The sequence below is a fragment of the Saccopteryx leptura genome, chromosome 2, assembly GCF_036850995.1.
Source record: "Saccopteryx leptura isolate mSacLep1 chromosome 2, mSacLep1_pri_phased_curated, whole genome shotgun sequence".
NCBI classification, from domain to species: Eukaryota; Metazoa; Chordata; class Mammalia; order Chiroptera; family Emballonuridae; genus Saccopteryx; species Saccopteryx leptura.
The window spans coordinates 314678748-314701322 of record NC_089504.1 but is presented as its reverse complement, the minus strand read 5'-3'; the positions used below and the strand labels follow the sequence as shown (position 1 = coordinate 314701322).

Genomic DNA, 22575 nt, shown 5'->3' with positions numbered 1-22575 from the left:
ACTGGGACTCTAGCTTTTGCTGAGCTACCATGGTAGTCTCTTGGGCTTAGTGATCACACCTCTTTGTTGGGAGCAATAAGCTCTCGAGAACAAGATTACTACACTCCAAGTTGTAAGCTCAGAGATGGCCACGCTTGGTTTAAAATCCTCACAGCAACCTTATGAGATAGAGCCTACTACCACCCCATTTGAAAGATGGGGAAACTGAGGTTCAGGAAAAATAAAAGGGTCTCCAACCCAAGTTCATAGTTTGTAATTGGTAAGGCCGGTAAGTGGTAAAGTCTGAATTTATACCCGGATCCCAAACCTTCGCTTCCTCCCCGCCATTCCATTCCATTCCATTGCACTGCCAATGCTTGGAAGACCTGCCCAGGCTCAGCTCAAATTTGGATTTGGGTTCCCTGCAGCAGCGAAGCCCGGGGACAGCAGTGGGCGGGGCCCACCTGGAGAGGCCAGCCCCGCCCCTCGCAGGCGGGGCGGCCCGTCCACCAATCAGCGCGCGGGGGGCAGGCCGCGGGCGTCCCGGCGCCGGCCGGCAGTTCGAGCGGAGAGAGCGCTCGGAGACGCGACGCGGTGCCGAGGGGAGCGAGCCGGCGCTTCAGTCTCCTTCCTCTCTCATCCCCTTGCCTCGCTGCCTTCTCCCCGCAGTCGGACCGGAACTATGTGATCCGGAAGTTCCGGTGCATTGCTGTGTGGGATAAACAGTAATGGCGGAGGCTGCAGCTCCCGGAACAACAGCCAAACCACCCGGAGCAGGAGCGGCAGCGGCGGCGGCGGCAGCGGCCTCCCCCACCCCTATCCCCGCAGTCACCTCCCCGTCCCCGGGGGCAGGGGGCGGGGGAGGCGGCGGCGGCGGCGGCGGCTGGACTAAGCAGGTCACCTGCAGGTGAGACGTTGTGCGGCCCGGCGCCGGCGCGGGGCGGGGGCCGGTGCGCGGAGGAAGGGCCAGGCGGGAGAGCGGGCGGAGGCGCGGGGCAGCCGGCGCTATGCCGTCCTCGTCCCCGCCGGCGCTGCGCGCGGCCCCGCCGCCCTCCCGCGCCCGGTCGTGCAGCACGGCGCGCGGAGGGAGCGCTAGGGTGACTCCTCCCTCCTTTTATTGTCGCCGATCCCGCAGCCTCTGCCCCCAGCTCCGCAGGTTCGGCGCGGGTGGCCGCTGTCGCCGGTAGCCGCCTTCCCCGCGAGTCAGCCGGGCCGGGCAGCTCCCCGCGGGACCGGCGCGGTGGCCCGGCCGCCGGGTCACCCGTTTGTAACGTCCGCTCGCGTCTCCGCCCCCGCCCCCGCCCCAACGGTGGAACTAGCTTTTGTTATTTCTTTGTATGTTTACCCGGCTGGGTGGTTCTGAGCTTTTGTCTCAGAACCCAGTGCCTGGCCAGGCTCGCATCCTCCGCCTTATGTTTCCCGAGCCGCCAGCCCCCGTCCCGGGCGACATGTGTCTCCTTTGAAATCCACGCGTCTTTCTGGGGTAGGGAGTTTTGGTTTGGTATGTTAGATTGAAAGTGTTTTTTAAAGATACGGAATTAGTGGATGGCGGTTATAAGAACGTGTGCTAAAAATTTTCAAGCCGTACGTATATAATAAGTTTCGGGCATTTAATGGGATATTATACTTGGTTGGGTATTTAATAAAATGTGATCCGTGGGTGTAGAAACTTTCGTTTGCCAAAATCCAACCGTAATGCCGGTTTTCAACTGCGTGAGATTATTTCTACCTACAGATATTCCGAATAGGCACAACTCACTGCCCTAGTATGAACAGCGACGTTGAAGCCATCCCACTTTAATGTGATGCTATTCAGGCATAAGTAAATAAGCTTAGTTACGTTTATTTTCAGTAACGGAATGGAGAACGCAGAAAAGCTTTTTGAAATAGATCATAAGAGTGGAATAAAAGGCAATATTCCCCAAATGAGATTTTAAAACGGTGTTGCAGTTGATTTATGTGTTCTAGTCGAATTTTAAAAATAAAAGAGCCTAGTGTGACTTCTGAACTTTTCCACCCATTCACTCTGTGTAGTCCCAGTTACATCCATACACTGAGAACTTCTTTAAGGACTCCGTACAATTCCTCCCATTTCCCTCACCATCTCTGATCTAAATATAGTCTAGAAAACCCCTTTCCAACCCGACCTGTTTATCTCACTATTATCCTGTTGTGTTTGTCAGTAACTTGAGCCCAACTTTACATCTCTGCCCAGAATTCATTTGGCACTTCCCACACTTTACTTTCCCCTCTGTTAGGTACTTTTTCCTGTTTCCCCTTTTCTGCCTAGTTTTCCTCATCAGTAACATTGACATCAGGATTCAGAACAGGTTACCAGACTAAATGATCCTCTTAGGATCTTTGCATTAATGAAATATCTTAGATTGTTTCCAGACCAGTGGGAATTCTTTGTCAATGGACCAAGTGATTTATGTATTTAAGTTTACATAGCTGAGGAATATTTTGAAAAAACAAAACAACACTATACAAATTTGTGCAGGGTTTTGTTTTTGATTGTTTTTATATAAACCTGGCAATAGCTTTTGTTAGCTAAAAAAAATGTGCAGGTTACTTGATAGGTCTTGGGCTTTAATGCTTGACATTGTTTTCAGTTATTCTAGTTTACCAACATGATCTTTTTAAAAGAACTTGGCTCTGGCCAGTTAGTGGAGTTGGTTAGAGCATTCTCTCATAATACCAAGATAGTGGGTTCGATCCCCAGTCAGGGCACGTACTGAAAGGAACCATGAGTAAACAAATAACTAGAACAAATGAATGCTTCTCTCTTCCCTCTCCCTCCCGCCTTTCTGTCTCTGAAAAATCATTCAGTAAAAACAAATCTTCACTGGACAGAGGAATATCAAATATATTCGTTTATTCTAGACTTGAGCTATCTGAAAGCAAGGCTCTATTTTATTTGTATTTTAAGTATTTTCAGTGTGTTAGCTAAATCTTTGAATAGAATTCAAGGTAGTGTTCTGTTCTAGTGACTAAGAATATTTTTTTCATCTACCGTATAAGTCATCCTTGAAGTTAGAAGTTGTTTGGATGATGGTTGGTTGTTTTTAGTTGTTTACCATCAGCTGTATTATCTTGTTGATTACTGTTTTTCTAATATTTCTGTAGGAATTCTTTCTCATTGTTTTATTTCTGCAGTTTAAGAAAAACCTTTTCCAAGGAACTGTATTATGCTGCCCCCACCAGGCCGTTTTTCATATTTTTTATTAGAGAACTGCTATGAAACAGGAATGTTGTAACTTCTAATTTCCTTGAATGTGTGGGAGCTCAATGAATATGTAAAGAAAAATTGTGCCCTGGCTGGTTAGCTCAGTCAGTTAGAGCATCATCACAAAACACTGAGGTTGTGGGTTTGATCCCCAGTCAGGGAACATCTGGAAAACGACCAATGAATGCAGAAATGTATCACGTTTATAGGTACTGTAGGAGATAAAAACAGCATAAAACGCCTGACCAGGCGGCAGCTTCGGACTGGGACATAGAGGACCCAGGTTCGAAACCCCGGGGTCACTGGCTTGAGTGCAGGCTCATCTGGTTTGAGCAAGGCTCACCAGCTTGAGCCCAAGGTTGCTGGCTTGAGCAAGGGGTCACTCGCTCTGCTGTAGCCCCTCAGTCAAGGCACATATGAGAAAGCAATCATTGAACAACTAAGGTACTGCAATGAAGAATTGATGCTTCTTATCTCTCTCCCTTCCTGTCTATCTGTCCCTGTCTCTCTTTCTCTGTCACACACACAAAAATTCTGGAGTTGGATGGTGGTGAAAGTTACACAACGTGAATATACTTAAAAATTTGTTAAAATGGTCAATTCTGGCCTGACCAGGCAGTGGCGCAGTGGATAGAGTGTCAGACTGGGATGCGGAGGACCCAGATTCAAGACCCCGAGGTCGCCAGCTTGAGCGCGGGCTCATCTGGCTTGAGCAAGGGGTTACTCAGTCTGCTGAAGGCCCACGGTCAAGGCACATGAGAAAGCAATCAATGAACAACTAAGGTATAGCAACGAAAAACTGATGATTGATGCTTCTCATCTCTCTCAGTTCCTCTCTGTCCTTCTCTCTGACTCTCTGTCTCTATTAAAAAAAAGTCAATTCTATGTTATATATATTAAAATAAAAAAAACCTAAAACCACATAAAACATGGTGTGTTTTTTTTATTTTTTATTTTTTATTTTTATTTTTTTCATTTTTCTGAAGCTGGAAACAGGGAGAGACAGTCAGACAGACTCCCGCATGCGCCCGACCGGGATCCACCCGGCACGCCCACCATGGGGCGATGCTCTGCCCACCAGGGGGCAATGCTCTGCCCATCCTGGGGGTCGCCATGTTGCGACCAGAGCCACTCTAGCGCCTGAGGCAGAGGCCACAGAGCCATCCCCAGCGCCCGGGCCATCTTTGCTCCAATGGAGCCTTGGCTGCGGGAGGGGAAGAGAGAGACAGAGGAAAGCTCGGCGGAGGGGTGGAGAAGCAAATGGGCGCTTCTGTGTGCCCTGGCCGGGAATCGAACCCGGGTCCTCCGCACGCTAGGCTGACGCTCTACCGCTGAGCCAACCGGCCAGGGCTTTTTTAATTTTTTATTTATTCATTTTAGAGAGGAGAGGGAGAGACAGAGAGAAAGAGAGAGATAAGGGGGGGGGGAGGAGCTGGAAGCATCAACTCCCATATGTGCCTTGACCAGGCAAGCCCAGGGTTTCGAACGGCGACCTCAGCATTTCCAGGTCGACGCTTTATCCACTGCGCCACTACAGGTCAGGCCTAAAACATGGTTCTTAACCACCAGGAATTGACGCCTATTTGAGAAATAGGGTACATGTGTTCATCAATAAATGTCAAAGAAGTGTAACAGCATATTAAGTGATTAAATGCCAGATTAATCAATCTGATTTTTATGAATTTCCAAAGAGATGGTTATGATGTCTTCAGGTACTGTGAGGGTGCTTGGTCCTGTTATAACCTCACAAGCTACTGTGGGGTTTCTTGTAATGTATCTTGATGACCGTGCTTAAGTTTTCAAGAAGTACAGCAGTAAAGGGATTCTAGTCAGCTCTATGTGTCTTTATTACCGAATAATGTCTGCTTGGAGTCATTGAATCTTCAAGGTGGAAGGAACTTTAGGAATCACTGAAGCAGCCTTTCACCAAGCTCAGCCAGGGCAGTGGCATCAGATGAATTTGAAGGGTGGCTTTTTGCTGGTAGCTTTTTTTTATTTTTTTTTATTTTTAACAGAGACAGAGTGAGGCAGAGAGAGGGATAGACAGGGACAGACAGACAGGAACGGAGAGAGATGAGAAGCATCAATCATTAGATTTTCATTGCGCGTTGCAACACCTTAGTTGTTCATTGACTGCTTTCTCATATGTGCCTTGACCGCAGGCCTTCAGCAGACCGAGTAGCCCCTTGTTGGAGCCAGCGACCTTGGGTCCAAGCTGGTGAGCTTTTGCTCAAACCAGATGAGCCTGCGCTCAAGCTGGTGACCTCAGGGTGTTGAACCTGGGTCCTCTGCATCCCAGTCCGACGTTCTTTCCACTGCCCCACCGCCAGGTCAGGCTGCTGGTAGCATTTAAAAACAAAACAGAAGCACTAATTTTGATTGGTTTTGTTTTGGGGACAAATTCTGAGTGGGTTGCCTTTTTCTTTTTGCTATATGTTATAGCTTACACTGTCATGTAAATCTCTTAGATTTACACAGATAGACTGGCTAGAAAGGGATGTCATTATGAGGACTGTATAATTCTGGGTGTACCAATAGTGTTAGTGTCACACTGCAGGCAAAAGGCAAGATCCTAAAACTCAGACCATGTGGACCAGACACCCATGCGAAATAATGCTTAGTATTTGGCAGTGCTAATTAGGGCTTGTTTCTGTTGATTCTGCAGTATCAGGTGATTTTGTGCCTGTTTGAGTTCCTTCAGTGATGTTCATTATGGACCTCAGGAACTTCATTGCTGGGTAGTTCTATTTCTCAGTTTTTATATTGAACCAGGTCTATGATATAGTGTCCTGCATGTATTCACTTTGTTAGGAATGTGCTGGAAAAGGCCATTCCTTTGTCTTCTCTCTCTCTTTTGTTTTTTTTATTTTATGTTATTTATTTTTTATTTTTTTATGTGCCTTGACCGTGGGCCTTCAGCAGACCAAGTAACCCCTTGCTTGAGCCAGCAACGTTGGGCTAAAGCTGGTGAGCTTTTTTTTTTTTTTTCTCAAACCAGATGAGCCCTCGCTCAAGCTGGCGACCTCGGGTCTCGAACCTGGGTCTTCCGCATCCCAGTCCGACACTATTTACTGTGCCACCGTCTGGTCAGGCTCTCTCTTTTTTTTGCATTTTTCTGAAGTTGGAAACGGGGAGGCAGTCAGACAGACTCCCACATGTGCCCGACCGGGATCCACCCGGCATGCCCACCAGGAGGGCGATGTTCTGCCCATCTGGGGCGTTGCTCTGCTGCAACCAGAGCCACTCTAGCGCCTGAGGCAGAGGCCATGCAGCCATCCTCAGCGCCCTAGCAAACTTTGCTCCAATGGAGCCCTGCCTGCGGGAGGGGAAGAGAGAGACAGAGAGAAAGAAGAGGGGGAGGGGTGGAGAAGCAGATGGGCGCTTCTCCTGTGTGCCCTGGCCGGGAATCAAACCCGGGACTCTTGCTCGCCAGGCCGACGCTCTACCACTGAGCTAACCGGCCAGGGCCCCTTTGTCTTCTCTTGGTTAAAGGCCAGTCACTTAAAATCATCTTGCCCTGACCAGTTAGTTTGGTTGATGAGAGCTTCGTTCCAAAGCACAGGGTCTTGGGTTCACTCCCGGTCAGGGCATGGAGGGATAGAGCAGTGTTCCTCTAGCTCTCCCTCCCTTTCTCTCTAAAATTAGGAAATAAAAATTAAGTAAAATCTTATGGCATGTTGTCTAGGTCTCTTTAATATTTTAAGATTTAAATCTGCCCTGGGCAGATAGCTCAGTTGGTTAGAGCATCATCCTGAAGCACAGAAGTTGCCAGTTTGATCCCCAGTCAGGGCACATACAGGAACAAATTGATATTCCTGTCTCTCTCATTGTCTCACCCTCTCTTCCTTCCTCTCTTACTAAAATCAGTAAGTAAACAAATATTTTTAAAAAATTATTAAAAGAATTTTCCCTAGCATCCACCACTCCACCCCACCACCCAGTTTGCTTTTGTTTTCTTCATTCTTGTCATATGCTATATTACGCTCTTAGCAATGAAGTGCTAACAGGCCATGCCAATCTCTGTGTGTTGACTTGAATTTTTATCCTCTTCATTTTGGATTCTAGAGAAATTTCCACCCATCATGAATGTCAAAGTGATGATGGTGTAGGTGTTGCAAAAGTGCAAAGGAATGTTATGTTGTACCTTAAGGTGTAGGTATTAGGGGGTTGAGGTCCTTGAAGCAACTGAAGAAACAAGGTTAAGGTCAGCAGCTGTCTGGAGTGAGTGATTTCTGGACCCCATAATTTGACATAAAGAAGAGCAGCAGCTTGGCACAGTGGATAAAGTATCAACCTGGAACGCTGAGGTTGCTGGTTCAAAACCCTGCACTTGTCTGGTCAAGGCACATACCGGAGTTGATGCTTCCGGCTCTTCCCTCCTCTCTCTCTCTCTCTCTCTCTCTCTCTCTCTCTCTCTCATTCTCTCATTCTAACTCTCTCCTTTCTAAAATGAATAATAATAATAAAAAAAAAGAGCAGCAATTCCAAGTGTAACAATGTTATGAACAAGACCACGGCAGGATAGGGTTAAATAACAAACCTAAAATTCCAGGCATTGTGCCTGAGATATAGGAGTTACTTGTCTATCTTGATCTGGGTAGATATTTTATCAAGCCTTAAAAATACATGCATCTTTCTTTTTTTTTAATTTTTTTAAAAAATTATTTTTATTTTTTTATTTTAACCAGAAAGGAAGGGGGGGGGGAGAGAGAGAGCGAGAAAGAGACAGGAACACCAATCTTATTTTTTTTTTTAATTTTTAAAAAAAAATTTATTCATTTTAGAGAAGAGAGAGAGACAGAAAGGGGAGGAGCAGTAAGCATCAACTCCCATATGTGCCTTGACCAGGCAGGCCCAGGGTTTTGAACTGGGAACCTCAGCGTTCCAGATCAACAATTCATCCACTGCGCCACCACAGGTCAGGCTATCCCCCCCCCCCCCCCCCAGACAGAGCAAGAGTCAGAGAGAGGGATAGATAGGGACAGACAGACAGGAACGGAGAGAGATGAGAAGCATCAATCATCAGATTTTTGTTGTGACACCTTAGTTGTTCATTGATTGCTTTCTCATATGTGCCTTGACCTTGGGGCCAAGCTGGTGAGCTTTTTGCTCACATCAGATGAGCCCGCGCTTAAGCTGGCGACCTCGGGGTCTCGAACCTGGGTCCTCCACATCCCAGTACGACACTATCCACTGCACCACCACCTGGTCAGGCTCTTTTCTTTTTTTAAGAGAGATGGGTAGAGGAACAGAGAAAGGGACAGATAGGGAGAGTGGCAGAAAGAGAGAGATGAGAAGCATCAGTTCTTCGTTGCGGCACCTGAGTTGTTCATTGATTGCTTTCTCACATGTGCCTTCACCAGAGGGCTACAACAGAATGAGTGACCCCTTGCTCAAGCCAGCAAACCCGCACTCAAGCCTGTGATCTCAGGATTTCAAACCTAGGTCTTCTGCGTCCCAGTCCGATGCTCTATCCACTGGGCAACTGCCTGGTACCTGCATCTTGTTTAAAATGTGAGAGAAATTCCCACTGGGGATGGAACAGAAAGCAACTGTATTCAGTGACTGTTGCACACGAATAACCAATTTTCAATCTCAGTCGTGGCTACTGTTATACTTAGAAGCTTGATAATGGGAAGTGGTGGTTACAATATAATTATCATTGACTTGTTTAGTTTTGTTAAGAGTTAATATCTTTATGCAGGAAGAAATGAATGTATCTATTGGAACTGTGCCTAGCTCAGATTTGGGTGATAATGGCTCTTAAGCAGGTTTAAAGCTTAGAGAAAGTATCTCTGTAGTTGAGCAAAAGTTCAAACCAGGGTTTGATGAAGTTAAACCCAGGAAGTGTTGAAATGAGCTTATTACAGTAGTTGTAATTTGACATCCTATCATGTTCTTTTTTAAGGGATTTATTTCATTATATTTTTTAGATTTTATTTATTCACTTTTAGAGAGAGAGGAGAGGGGAAAGAGAACAGGGGGAGGAGCAGGAAGCATCAATTCCCATATGTGCCTTGACCAGACAAGGCCAGGGTTTCGAACCGGCAACCTCAGCATCTCAGGTTGATGCTTTATCCACTGCACCACCACAGGTCAGGCCTACCATGTTCTTTTATGCACTACAGTTCTAGGCATTTTAGGATCTTGATAATAACTTTCCACTAGGATATTAATCTTTCTTTCCATGGTACTTAGTGTTAATATCTACTGTTAATTTAAGAAAGTAGCCCTGGCTGGTTGGCTCAGCGGTAGAGCGTCGGCCTAGCGTGCGGAGGACCCAGGTTCGATTCCCGGCCAGGGCACACAGGAGAAGCGCCCATTTGCTTCTCCACCCCTCCGCCGCGCCTTCCTCTCTGTCTCTTCCCCTCCCGCAGCCAAGGCTCCATTGGAGCAAAGATGGCCCAGGCGCTGGAGTGGCTCTGGTCGCAACATGGCGACGCCCAGGATGGGCAGAGCATTGCCCCCTGGTGGGCAGAGTGTCGCCCCTGGTGGGCGTGCCGGGTGAATCCCGGTCGGGCGCATGCGGGAGTCTGTCTGACTGTCTCTCCCCATTTCCAGCTTCAGAAAAATGAAAAAAAAAAAGAAAGTACACTTGCAGGAAATCTCTGAATAGATAGGACTTTCTTTTTTTTTTTTTTTTAAATTTTTTTATTTATTTATTCATTTTTAGAGAGGTGAGAGAGAGAGACAAAGAGGGAGAAAGAGGAGAGAGAGAAAGAGAAGGGGGGAGGAGCTGGAAGCATCAACTCCCATATGTACTTTGACCAGGCAAGCCCAAGGTTTCGAACCGGTGACCTCAGTGTTCCAGGTCGACGCTTTATCCACTGTGCCACCACAGGTCAGGACTTTCTTTTTTTAATTGGGTCTTCTGAAAGGCTCAGTGGGTAAATGGGAATCTTTTTACTTTGTATCATTGCAGTCAGTGGGCAAGTAAAATACGCTTAGTGGTTTTCTACCTGTACCCTAGAAATAGGCACATTTCCCTTACCTTATATCAGCTGTACAGAGGTGCATATTTGGGGAGATGTAGCCAGCCAAAATTAAAATTTCATAACCCTGCTCAAGAGAAAGACATAAGAAGAAAAAAATCCCGACAAGTCAGTGATTGAGGAGGATGGGAATGTGTAAATTTGGTTCTATTTACTTTTCAGGATTAAAATAAGACCCTTATCAATTTCCTAGTGCACAGTGACTGAGGGAAATGTGGATTGCTGGTTGCCTTCACCGCTGTTTACAGATTGTTAGGTCTGTGGTAAGGTCTCAGCATTTGTATTTCTAGCACCCTAAGTGTTGCTGATGTTGCTGGTCCTGGCCCATTCAGGAACCACTGAGCCACGCTCTGGTCCTTGCCGTGGTTTTTGGACACTGCTAGTTGTGTGCATGTGGACTCCTTTAGGGCAGAGGAACAAGTCTGCTAAATGGAGAACATAAAGTGATTTCCCTTCGTCTCTGCTTTTGCAGCAAATACTGCTTAATTTTCACATGTGGCTTTCATCTTTTTTAACCCAACTTGTGGTTCTGTGTCTTACAGGTATTTCATGCATGGGGTTTGTAAGGAAGGAGATAACTGTCGCTACTCACATGACCTTTCTGACAGTCCGTACGGTGTTGTGTGCAAGTACTACCAGCGAGGGTACTGTATTTATGGAGACCGCTGCAGGTAAGGATCTGTTTACAGATCAGTTGTGTTCCAGTAGATTGGGACAGGTTGGGAGAAAAAAGGAGTAAAATACCGTCATCCCTTGCCATATTGCAGTTCACTTTTCAGTCTCACTGTGTCACGCATTTTTAAATCCTATATTTAAATTATATATATCTATATATATTTAAATTTTTTTATTAAATTATATTTAAATTTTAAAAAGACATTAAATTATATATCTAATTTTGTATTGCGGTAACAAACATTTTCTAGCCTAAAAATTGAAAAATGATAAAAAATACATAAAAATATTAATTAAAACAAAAGACTATTATATCGAAATGAAATACTTAGCGTATAGCAGATGAATAAACAAAGAAAACGCAGCTACATATGGAAAATGCAGCTACAGTGGCTTCCGCTTGAGCTAGTTTGCTGACATGAGATCATACACAGCATAGTATTGGCTGATGGATGGGAGGCCACCAACCAGAGCACTGTGTTCTGTATCCTGGGCGCTGATTGGCTCAGCAACCGTAGCATCAGTCTCCTGTCTCCTGCACATAGCATGCATTCAGCATCTCGCCTTGTCCATTTCACATCGATGTCTGATCACTGCGCATAGTGTTGCTCTGTGGTGTTGTGTTTTTGTGAAATTTTCGTAAAAAAATTAAATTTATCTCAAGCCCTATGATGTTCTCCAAATGTTCTGCGCCTTCTAAGGGTTCTGGCACTGAACCCAAGTGTCAGGAGAAGATGCTTACCATCACAGAAAGGGTGGAACTCCTCAACATGCTAAAGAAAGGGAGAAGCTATGTGGTTCTAGGCTGCTATTACGGGATCAATGAATCTTCGGTTCGCTACATAAAGAAGGGTGAAAAGAATACAAAGACAACAGTAGCAGTATCTTTTTCCCGCAATAAGGCCACTGTGAGGATGGAGTCTATTGGCCCTGTGGATCAGTGACTGCAGGAAGAATATCTCGCCGGATACCAACGGCCATCTGCACCATCTGCACGAAGGCCAAGAAGCTTTATAAAACTTTTGCTGAAAGCAGTGACGTTCACAACGGTGATTAGGACAGCTGCACAGAAGCAGGACCATCAAGTGCTTCTCTGACCAGACCAACCCTATTCAATACCAGTAAGGGCTAGTTTGACAAGTTTCAGAAACGGTTTGGACTTAAGAGCAATTCTCTGCATGGAGAAGCTGCCTCTCTGGATAAAGCCAGAGCCAAGGAGTACAAAGTGGTCCACGATTATAAGGGATTCTCTCCTGATGAAGTCCATCACTGTGATAGATAAGGTGATGAAGCTGGCAGAACTACTGGGAGGAGATGGGTTCAACAATATGACTCCTGATGACATTAGTGATCTGCTCGCCCTCTCACCACCGTTGATGGATGAAAACCTGACAGATGACGAAGTTAACAAGCAAAGGCGAGGGAGGAGGAGCAAGAGGAACTAAGGGTTGAAGAAGAGGGGAGGAGTTTGCCTAACACTCAATTGCCTCACAACCATGGTCAGAATGGCCAAAGAACTTTAGTGAGTGGCTCAAGAATGTGACCCCCAGATCCTTTGTTGCAGTTCTCAAGTATAATCGAGGGTGGCATGTCAGTTTATAAAAACCTTCTCTCAGAAGAAAAACCAGCACCAGCAACTCTCTCTAACTATGTTCCTCGCTCAGAAGAAGATACCAGTTATGCCTACACCTTTAGCAAAGAGAGATGGTTCGGGTGAGGGCAAAGATACTGTCCCACCTGATAAAATGATGCCTTCAGAAGAGCTGTAATGCTCTTCTTGGCTGTACAGTACATTCATCACATTCATCTTCATCAGTACTGCACAGCTAATTCATCATCATCTTCATCATTCAAGTTGTAGTATCTTCACTGGTGAGTACCCATATAGAGTTTTATATGTTAAAATTATATAAGTTTAAGTGTAGAAAGTGTTTAAGAGCATAGGAAATGTTTATAAGAGTTTGGGGAAGATGTATAAAGCCTTAAAATATATATAAATAAAATAAATATAAGGTCGCTACTTCACGGATTTTCACCTATTGCAGAGGGTTCTGGAACCTAACCCCCGTGGTAGACGAGGGACCACTGTACATACTCCCAATAGCTTTATAAATTTATAGATTTAAAAGAATGCCTTGGGCCTGACCTGTGGTGGCGCAGTGGATCAAGTGTTGACCTGGAAATGCTGAAGTCACTGGTTCAAAACCTTGGTCTTGCCTGGTCAAGGCACATAGAGAAGGTGATGCTTCCTGCTCTCCCCCCCTTCTCTCTTTCTCTTTCTTTCTGTCCCCTCTGTATATAAAAAAAGAATGCTTAGAAAAGCCACTCTCAAGACAGAGGTTGGCAGACTTTCTCTATAGGGCGAGAGAATAAGTGTTTCATAGGGTCTCTGGCACAAAAACAGCCCTAGTTAAGACATATAAGCTGATACAAGTTAGGACCACACAAAACTTTATTTTGTGATACTGAAATTTGAATTTCATATCATTTGGATGCATCATCAAATGATCTTTTCCCCAAACATTTAAAAATATCAGAACCATTAGCTCTAGTTGGATTTGGCTTGAGGGCCTCTTTGGCCATCCCAGCTCTTAAAGGCCTTCAGTATAATCCCTTGGAATAAAGTTGTCTTTATTTGATATGTATTCCTTTTCCAGAGGGACTCTATTTAATTTAAAAAGTGCTGGTCGCCTGACCTGCGGTGGCGCAGTGGATAAAAGCGTTGACCTGGAAACACTGAGGTCACCAGTTCAAAAGCCTGGACCTGCCTGGTCAAGGCACATATGGGAGTTCATGCTTCCTGCTCCTCCCCTCTTCTCTCTCCTTCTCTCCTCTCTAAAATGAATAAATTTAAAAAAAGTTTAAAAAGCGCTGGCCAAGTGGCTCAATTGATAGCAGGGGTTTTGTTTTATTCACATTTGACTCCTCAGGAGATGGTTACTACCAGGTGTTGATTAAAAAAACCCCCAAAACAGTATATATTTATCTCAATTTTTTAGTCTATTCTTAAAAACAGATTTTTCTATATACCCATAGAAAACTGCAGAATATTTGAAAGCAAGAGGATTTATTTACAGATAGGGACTTTTCTGGCTAACTTCATATTCTGCTCTCTCAACTTTTTTTGTTTTTTTTTTGTGTGTTTTTCTTACAGAGACAGAAGGAGTCAGAGAGAGGGATAGATAGTGACAGAGAGACAGGAACAGAGAGAGATGAGAAGCATCAATCATCAGTTTTTCATTGCGACACTTTAGTTGTTCATTGATTGCTTTTTCATATGTGCCTTGACCATGGGCCTTCAGTAGACCGAGTGACCCCTTCTCGAGCCAGCGACCCTGGTTCCAAGCTGGTGAGCTTTTGCTCAAACCAGATGAGCCTGCGCTCAAACTGGTGACCTTGGGGTCTCGAACCTCTGTCCTTCACATCTCAGTCTGACGCTTTATCCACTGAGCCACTGCCTGGTCAGGCTGCTCTCTCAACTTTTTTTTTTTTTTTAATTTATTTATTCATTTTAGAGAAGAGAGAGAGAGAGAAGTGGGGGCAGGAGCAGGAACCATCAACTCCCATACGTGCCTTGACTGGGCAAGCCCGGGGTTTTTTTTTTTTGCAGGGACAGAGAGAGAGTCAGAGGAGGGGATAGATAGGGACAGACAGACAGGAATGGAGAGAGATGAGAAGCATCAATCATCAGTTTCTCGTTGCGACACCTTAGTTGTTCATTGGTTGCTCTCATATGTGCCTTGACTGGGTGCCTTCAGCAGACCGAGTAACCCCTTGCTCGAGCCAGTGACCCTGGGTCCAAGCTGGTGAGCTTTTTGCTCAAGCCAGATGAACCCGCACTCAAGCTGGCGACCTCGGGGTCTCGAACCTGGGTCCTTCCGCATCCCAGTTCGACGCTCTATCCACTGTGCTACCGCCTGGTCAGGCTGCTCTCTCAACTTTTATCATACCTTGTTGATACCTGGATAAATTTACCTTAAAACCAAAACCAAAATGCACTTTGTCAAAAACTTGTTTATAATTTGATAATTTGATGATGAGCAATGTAGTCTTATGAATTTTTTGAGTCATTTACCCTGAAATCCTTTAAATCAGTATGGCAAAGGAGACAGAAAGAACTAAAATATAGGTGTCCTATCTGTTTCTTAGACCGTTTATGTATCTTGACATTTCATTTCTAAAGTCCTAAAACCTTTCTATGTTTGGGATGGGGGTGGGGAGGAAACACATTTAAACTAAAACCTGTCTTTCTAAAGCCCAGGTTCTCGTCTAACAAAAAGGCTGTAAAAATAAAATATTTTTCTGACATCCGCTTTCAAATCAGCAGTGTGAGCATCACAGGGGCGAGGGGGACTTGTTAGACATGCAGTATCCTGGGCTCTGTTGCTGACTTAGAATTAGGTCCCAGATGAATCCTATGCACAGCAGTTTGAAGAGTACCCAAGGACAGGATCAGTGACTGTATCCCATCCATTGGTTCTACATAGATTGTAACCACTGACTTAATTTTTTTTTAGATATGAACACAGCAAACCATTGAAACAGGAAGAAGCGACTACCACCGACCCAGCTGCGAAATTGTCCCCTGCTGCTTCCTCAAGTCTCTCTTCAGTAGCTGGACCGGTTGTTGAAATGAATACGGGCGAGGCTGAGTCGAGAAATTCAAACTTTGCAACTGTAGGAGCCGGTTCAGAAGACTGGGTGAATGCCATTGAATTTGTTCCTGGGCAGCCCTACTGTGGCCGTAGTGAGTATTTTGAAGAATAAAACAAAAGTTACAGGGCTAGACAGTAGCTCAATATCAATTAACTGAGTTTTCGCAATCTTTGTAGTCTAAATTGGGTTGCCTGAGATTTATAGGTGGAAAGAAAACTGACTAAATAGTATTGAATTTAGAGAGTTGAAAAACTGAACCCTCTCCTGTTAGTACAGTTGCACCGGAAATATTTATACATAACAGCCCCTCTCCCCTTGACGAGCCAAACCTTGGGGTATCAGCGTTAGGACAAGTTCATTTCTTCTAAGAGTAAGGAAACCCAGCAGACTGTTTCAAGTTTAATTGAAGTTCTTTTCAGTTAGGTTCTCAGTTACCTTCTAGCTTATCTGCCTTATCCACTTGGGACTTGACCGCCCTCTTGAACATTTCCAGCGGCCCCTTCTTGCACTGAAGCCCCCCCACAGGGCTCAGTGACCACGGATGACCTGGATAAGAAGCAGATGGCCGTGGAAACCAAGAAGCAGCTTTGCCCCTATGCTGCAGTGGGCGAGTGCCGGTACGGGGAGAACTGTGTGTATCTCCACGGAGACTCCTGTGACATGTGTGGGCTGCAGGTCCTCCACCCCATGGACGCTGCCCAGAGATCACAGCACATAAAAGTAAGTCTCTAGGGAGATGCAGTGAGGACTGTATTTTCCCTTTGCTGCATTGCCAGTTTATTTCAGAAACATGTGAATTGAATGGTCATAAGTAGGGTGTTTTTCTTCCTGGACTTCTTGAATGCTTTATCAAGAAATCAAGGACCTCACACAATGAGCTTGTTGAAGACATATTACAATACAAACCTTATATTTAGTCATTGGAGCAATTTTTGTTTCTAATCATTATTGTCTATTTAATTTAAAATGGCCTGGCTTGTTTGGGTGGAGTATGGTATAAGACGGGAGTGGTTGGAATCCTGCCTGCACAGCATACTGGCTGTGTGTGCTGGATAAATTTTTTTTCATTTCCTATAATTAGCATGCTAATTCTTAAAGCTCAAAGTTTGTAATGTTATATCTGTTATACTCAATTAAAATAAAAAGTATGCCATGTCCACACACAACTATGCAAATGTTCACAGGAGCATGATTAAGTGGCCATCACCTTATGAACATGCGGATGAATTGTCTGTCCATGCAGTGGAATATTATTACTCGCTGATAATAGAAACAAACTACTGATTCATTGTACCACATAGACAAACTTAAATGTGTGAAGTGAACAAAGCCAGTCACAGAATGTTACATGTTTATGTGAACTGTCTTGAATTGCAAATCCACGTTATTTTTAGTTGTCTAGGCCTGAAGGGTTCAGAGGGAAGTGAAGGGACTACTGTGAGTGTGGGTTTCTTGTTTGGGTAATAAAAATGTTCAATATATTGATTGTGCTGATGGTTGCAGAATTCTACCTAATACCAAGAACCATTTAGTTGTACACTTGAAATGGATGAATTATATGGCATGTGAATTACCTCAATAAAGCTGTTTTCTATGTGCAAACTAAGTGCCTGGCACATGATTGTCACCTAATAAATGTTGGTTTCCTTTACACTTTCTGACAGGTTATAAATTATTAGCACCTTAATCCTAATTTCACTTTCCATCTAGACACCAGAGAATCAACAAATTTAGTATGAAAAACTTTTTTTAATTTTTATTTATTTATTTTTTTCAGAGACAGAGCGAGAGAGAGAAGGATAGATAGGGACAGACAGACAGGAACAGAGAGAGAAGCACCAATCATCAGTTTTTCATTTGCAACACCTTAGTTGTTCATTGATTGCTTTCTTATATGTGCCTTGACAGTGGGCCTTCAGACCGAGTAACCCCTTGCTTTAAGCTAGCGACCTTGGATCCAAGCTGGTGACCTCGGGGTCTCGAACCTGGGTCTTCTGCATCCCAGTCCGACGCTCTATCCACTGCGTCACTTCCTGGTCAGGCGAAAAACTGTTTTTAAAGAGGGTAACAGGCAAGGATTGAGCTGCAAAATAGAGAAAATTGGTTATTTTTTCAGTTCCTGAAGTTGAGTCCTCCTCGTGTGACTTTATAGTAAAAGTCTCAAAATGTTGGCGTACTCCGTACTCACTTGTGAACCAAGCTGCTCTTAATATCAAATTTGGGAACATTGTCCTTTCAGTTGACTATCTGGTTTCTCTGAGTGTGCATCATTAACTGTCAAGTTGAAGTCCTTCATCATTCAGTGACTTGATGGCACTTCTTGTCTCTCCATCTGTCCAGTCCTGCATCGAGGCCCACGAGAAGGACATGGAGCTCTCCTTTGCCGTCCAGCGCAGTAAGGACATGGTGTGCGGCATCTGCATGGAAGTGGTCTATGAGAAGGCCAACCCCAGCGAGCGCCGCTTCGGGATCCTCTCCAACTGCAGTCACACCTACTGTCTCAAGTGTATTCGCAAGTGGAGGAGTGCTAAGCAGTTTGAGAGCAAGATCATAAAGTGAGGCTCCTCCCCACTCTTCGTTTGTGCTTTCTGTTTTGGGGAAGAATTTAGTATCTTGTGCCAACTTTCAACCAGACGGACTGCATTTAAATGCATGCATTTTATCTTGAAACTGGGGTCTTCTTCTAATTGGGATTTTTTTCTTTGTATTTCAGCTAGCTTCTAAGTTAGTTGGTATATCTATTATTTGAATGAGGAAACCCTATGTATCAGTTGGTAGAATCTTCGTGCTTTTTCTGAGGAGATTGTGTTTAACGGATTAGCCTGTTTAGGCTCAGTGAACAAACTTACCTAGCTCTGAATGTATGTTTCTGATGGTTTACATTTTCCACTTTCCTACTCCATCCATAAAGCTAGCCAATAATCCACCATCCTTTAAAGATTGTTCTCATAACTGAACAAAAACAACAAAACCTAAACAGAGCAAAGTTACAAGAAATAAATTTATTTAAACGAAAGAAAAAGGAGTCTGTGTGAAATGTCTTTTTTTTTAACCTAAGCTCTATTTTTTTCTTTTTAATGAACTGGCTAGCCATTGAGTTGAATTTATACAGGAGCTTGTCTTGCCTCAAAAGAAATGGTCAGTTGTGTGACAGTGTTGGAGCCCTTTCAGGATGTGCCCATAGGCCTTCCAGTGACGTCTCAGTCTGGGGGACGCACCAGTGTGCGCCCCTGCAGTGTGGGCCCGTGAAGGGGAATTCGCACTGCAGCCTGTTCATTGTTCCCCAGGTCCTGCCCAGAATGCCGGATCACATCTAACTTTGTCATTCCAAGTGAGTACTGGGTGGAGGAGAAAGAAGAGAAGCAGAAACTCATTCAGAAATACAAGGAGGCGATGAGGTATGAGCACCGCAGCCTTTTCCGGAGCTGAGCTTCCAGCGGAGCTTCAGTTCACGTGGAAAAGAACAGAGCTGCGTTATGCACTCCTACCTCCTTCCTACCCTTTCTGTGACTTCATTATGTCACCCTGGTAGCACCTGCCCATTCTGTGTCCTGCTATAACACCGTCCTTGGGGTGCCTGCCACAGGACTGTGTTATAATGACATCTACCCTGCTGATAGCCAAAGCTCCGTGGCTGGGGTCCTGCCTTTTCCTGAGTCTGTGCTGTAGTTGTCCTGTGTTCTTGTGTGGGGTCTTTCTAGGAGGATTTCTGCTGGATCCACAGCAACAGAGCTGTTAAACAGCATAGACTTGAATAGGGTGTCTGCTCCTAGCCGGTGTCTCTCGCATTAGAACACACACGTGTAAGAACACACCTTGGGGAGGGCTGTAAACTGACCTGGTTTTGTCCCTCCCTGTTTCAAGAAACCCCGGATGGTAGGCGCAGACACACCTGAAATCCACTGTGAATAAGGGTTGCGATATTTTCCTTTCCAGTGACAAGGCGTGCAGGTATTTTGATGAAGGACGTGGGAGCTGCCCATTTGGAGGGAACTGTTTTTACAAGCATGCGTACCCTGATGGCCGTAGAGAGGAGCCACAGAGACAGAAAGTGGGAACATCAAGCAGATACCGGGTAACTCTCACTTTTTTTAAAGAAGGGGAAATACCACGCTACCCGTTGAGCCCTGTGCGGCTTGGGGTTAGGGGAAAGAGAACATTAACACTTAAGGTCTGGGAGCGAGCAAGACTTGAGGATTAGAGGACACCAACCTCAGCAACCGGGGAGGGACAGGAGAGCAGCACCCAGACTGCTTAGAGCTCTAGCCTAGGCGTTGGCACCGGTACCCGCAGGGGAGGCATTGGTAAAGAGGAGCCCGAGTGAGAAGTCTGGCTCGTCATGTCCTCTTGGTGTGCTGGACGGTGTGCCTTAGACACGAGGCGCTAGAAGATGCTGCCCGGCAGTGCCATCCCTATCACGGCCTTGTTTTTTACAGGCCCAACGAAGGAACCACTTCTGGGAGCTCATTGAGGAAAGAGAGAACAGCATCCCCTTTGACAACGATGAAGAAGAGGTTGTCACCTTTGAGCTGGGCGAGATGTTGCTTATGCTTTTGGCTGCAGGTGGGGACGACGAGCTGACAGACTCGGAAGACGAGTGGGACTTTTTTCACGACGAGCTGGAAGACTTTTATGACTTGGCTCTATAGCAGCTTTGTGTGGCGTGCGGACTGGTCTGCCGAGGCCAGATGGTGGCTGTCCCCGAGCCAGTGTGGCAGTGCCGCGTTTGTCTCCCAGGCAGGCCTAGCAACTCCAGGTGCTGACGTCATTTTCACCCAGGGCCTGTCTCCTCAGCCCCTCACCTTTCCCCAAGAAGTATGTTTTCTCTGGTTAAAAGAGTCACAAAAATAAACTTTAAAGTTAGTTCTTTTGTAACACGAATTTCACTGTCGGTTAGTGTAGGTTTGTTGGCGTAATTCGTTTTCAGCCAGATTCACACAGTTGGAGGGTATTGTTGTGGACTTGGTGCATTCATGTGAGGACCTCAGGTTCGGAAGTAACAGCATTGGCCCTGCTTTGGGGTCCGAGAATAGCAATGACAGGTGAAGGACCCCAACTAGGGTGGTTACTTCTGCTCCAGACTGAGGAGGTGCACACGAGAGGTTTTCAATAAAATCTGCACATCCCCACCCTGTCTGTGCACTTGTCTGTGGTTTTGGTCTCTTGTTTCATTGCACACAAGTAATAACTACTGGGGAACCATAGCCGGGTACGAATGTGTTGAGATTTTTTTACTGTATTTAGTATGATAGAAACATTGGTGGCATAGAAGAAGCCGAGTCTGAAGCCGCCTCTCAAGAGCTCATAGACTTGGCGTGTGTGGGTGTGAGTGTCTGATAACCTTCTCATCCCTGCCTAGGTGCAGCATTCTTAGCCTTAGTGGAAAACCTTGGTTTAGTGGTTTCAGCCTAGTGTGGCAAATAGATCTTCCAAGACAAAGCAGGATGTTGGTAGCTATTCATAGAGCAATACTAGCTTTGTCTATGTGACTAAATGGGCTTAGCCGTCAAGGTTAAAACCAGCTGGTTATCCCATTATGAAGAGAAACTGGGTCTTGGATACACAGTTGTATTCAGTGTTGAATGACCTCCTAGCCTTTCCAGCTCAGGCACTTTCTAATAAACCTTTGTCCTCAGTCGAGGGATTTGTTGTTGGGTTTTTGTGTTGTGTTTGTGGGCATTCGCCTCATTCCAACCCTGTGCTTGGCAGATAGATGTGATTCAAAACTACGTCCTAAGGTGTTTCTTGTAGTGGAGTCACTGGTTTGCAATAAGTTATGCTTTCCCACTAAAGAGGGGAAGGGGTGGTGATGCGCCCCCGAGACAAGTGAAATTGTTCTTGCTTGGGAAACTCAGCTTAATGTTGCTGTTTCCTGAAAATAACTGGGAGATGCTCCCAAGTTGTCTCATCTACGCCTTGATTCCTGGGACCCCACCCATTCTTTCACTTTAAGAAAAAAAACAAGTCATTGTTACAGAGGTCTCTGTATTTTACAGCTGCCCTTTTGTAAGAAGCACTTTTCCCAAATAAAACAATAAAAACTATAAGTGGTCTGTCTTGTGTAGTGAGCTGTTTGAAACATGCATACTTTTTATTTCTTCCACTAACTTTTGGATCAGTTCATCGGTGAGTCTGGATATAATTTCATCGAGAAAACGGACACCTCTCCGAAGACACCTAGCCTGCTGAGCAATGTGAGAGAGAGGGGACTCTCTGCAGCTCGGATCCTCGTTATTCTGTATTAGGGTTTTCAAGACTGACTCTTGGGCTGCCAGTTACTGCCATCCTTACTGTACTTGAACCCCCTTTGTGCCTGCAAACAGGTAGGCCACGTGTTGTATTGAAAGGATATTTCTCGTCCTAATTCTATGAATTTTTAGTTAATAAAATGCAGACCTTTTTGTCACTCCTTTGGAAGATGGTTTGCAGAGGTTATTTTTAAAAATATTGCTCCTTAATTTTAATGCCTATTTAAGAATGTGTCTAGTGAAATTGTTTCCACATTTAGGAGTTGTGTATATTGACTTAATCGTAGGCATGGTAACAGCTATAGGTCCCCTGAGCCTTTTGTAAGCTCATGGTCCAGCTGCTCCCTTCCAGAAATGTTAAAAGTCCACCGTAAGCTGCTACTGGTCGGGCTGTGCTGGGGACCACGTGTGCCCCAGGGATCCTTGGGAGCCTCAGGAATAGAAATCTTGGGAATCTTAGTGGGGCAGAGAACCTTCTGCCTTTTCTGTTTTTCTGTGTCCAGAAAGTAGGGAGGAGGCCATTGGGAGCCACCCTGTGGGCATACATGAGAGCAAGTGGTGGGGGACTTGAGGGAGGCAGGTATGTGTTCCTGGGCAGCTGCCTTTCTGCCTTGGAAAGGGCAGTGGAAGCTCGTGGCAGCCAGTCCATGAGGCCACCCTGTCACTGCGCATTGATAGCTCTTCAATGGGGTTGCCGACTACAAAAGGGGTTGGGACCACGGTGATGGGTGAAACTTCAGACTTGATCTTTGCACAAAGCTACAGTGTCATCTTATCTGCCACCACGCACAATTAGTAA

General features: G+C 45.3%; 1 protein-coding gene across 2 annotated transcripts; it reads left to right on the top strand.

Annotated features, from left to right (window-relative positions):
* The first annotated feature begins 685 nt into the window (after positions 1 to 685).
* Positions 686 to 21945, top strand: MKRN1 (makorin ring finger protein 1). Of its 2 annotated transcripts, none has more exons than XM_066362875.1 (8): positions 686 to 886; positions 10740 to 10868; positions 15390 to 15619; positions 16022 to 16248; positions 17869 to 18083; positions 18816 to 18926; positions 19465 to 19603; positions 19965 to 21945. In XM_066362875.1, the coding sequence occupies exons 1-8, from the start codon at positions 708 to 710 to the stop codon at positions 20175 to 20177; spliced, it is 1443 nt and encodes a 480-aa protein (XP_066218972.1). In that variant the 5' UTR covers positions 686 to 707; the 3' UTR covers positions 20178 to 21945. The 2 variants fall into 2 exon arrangements, with proteins under 2 accessions (XP_066218972.1, XP_066218974.1); XM_066362877.1 differs by lacking the exon at positions 686 to 886 and adding an exon at positions 1344 to 1480.
* Positions 21946 to 22575: the final 630 nt, after the last annotated feature.

Coding starts and splice junctions, on each gene's coding strand:
- MKRN1 (XM_066362875.1), top strand. CDS start 708: ATGGCGGAGGCTGCAGCTCCCGGAACAACAGCCAAACCACCCGGAGCA. Junction 10,869..15,389: donor ATTTATGGAGACCGCTGCAG/GTAAGGATCTGT, acceptor ATTTTTTTTTAG/ATATGAACACAGCAAACCAT. Junction 15,620..16,021: donor GCAGCCCTACTGTGGCCGTA/GTGAGTATTTTG, acceptor GAACATTTCCAG/CGGCCCCTTCTTGCACTGAA.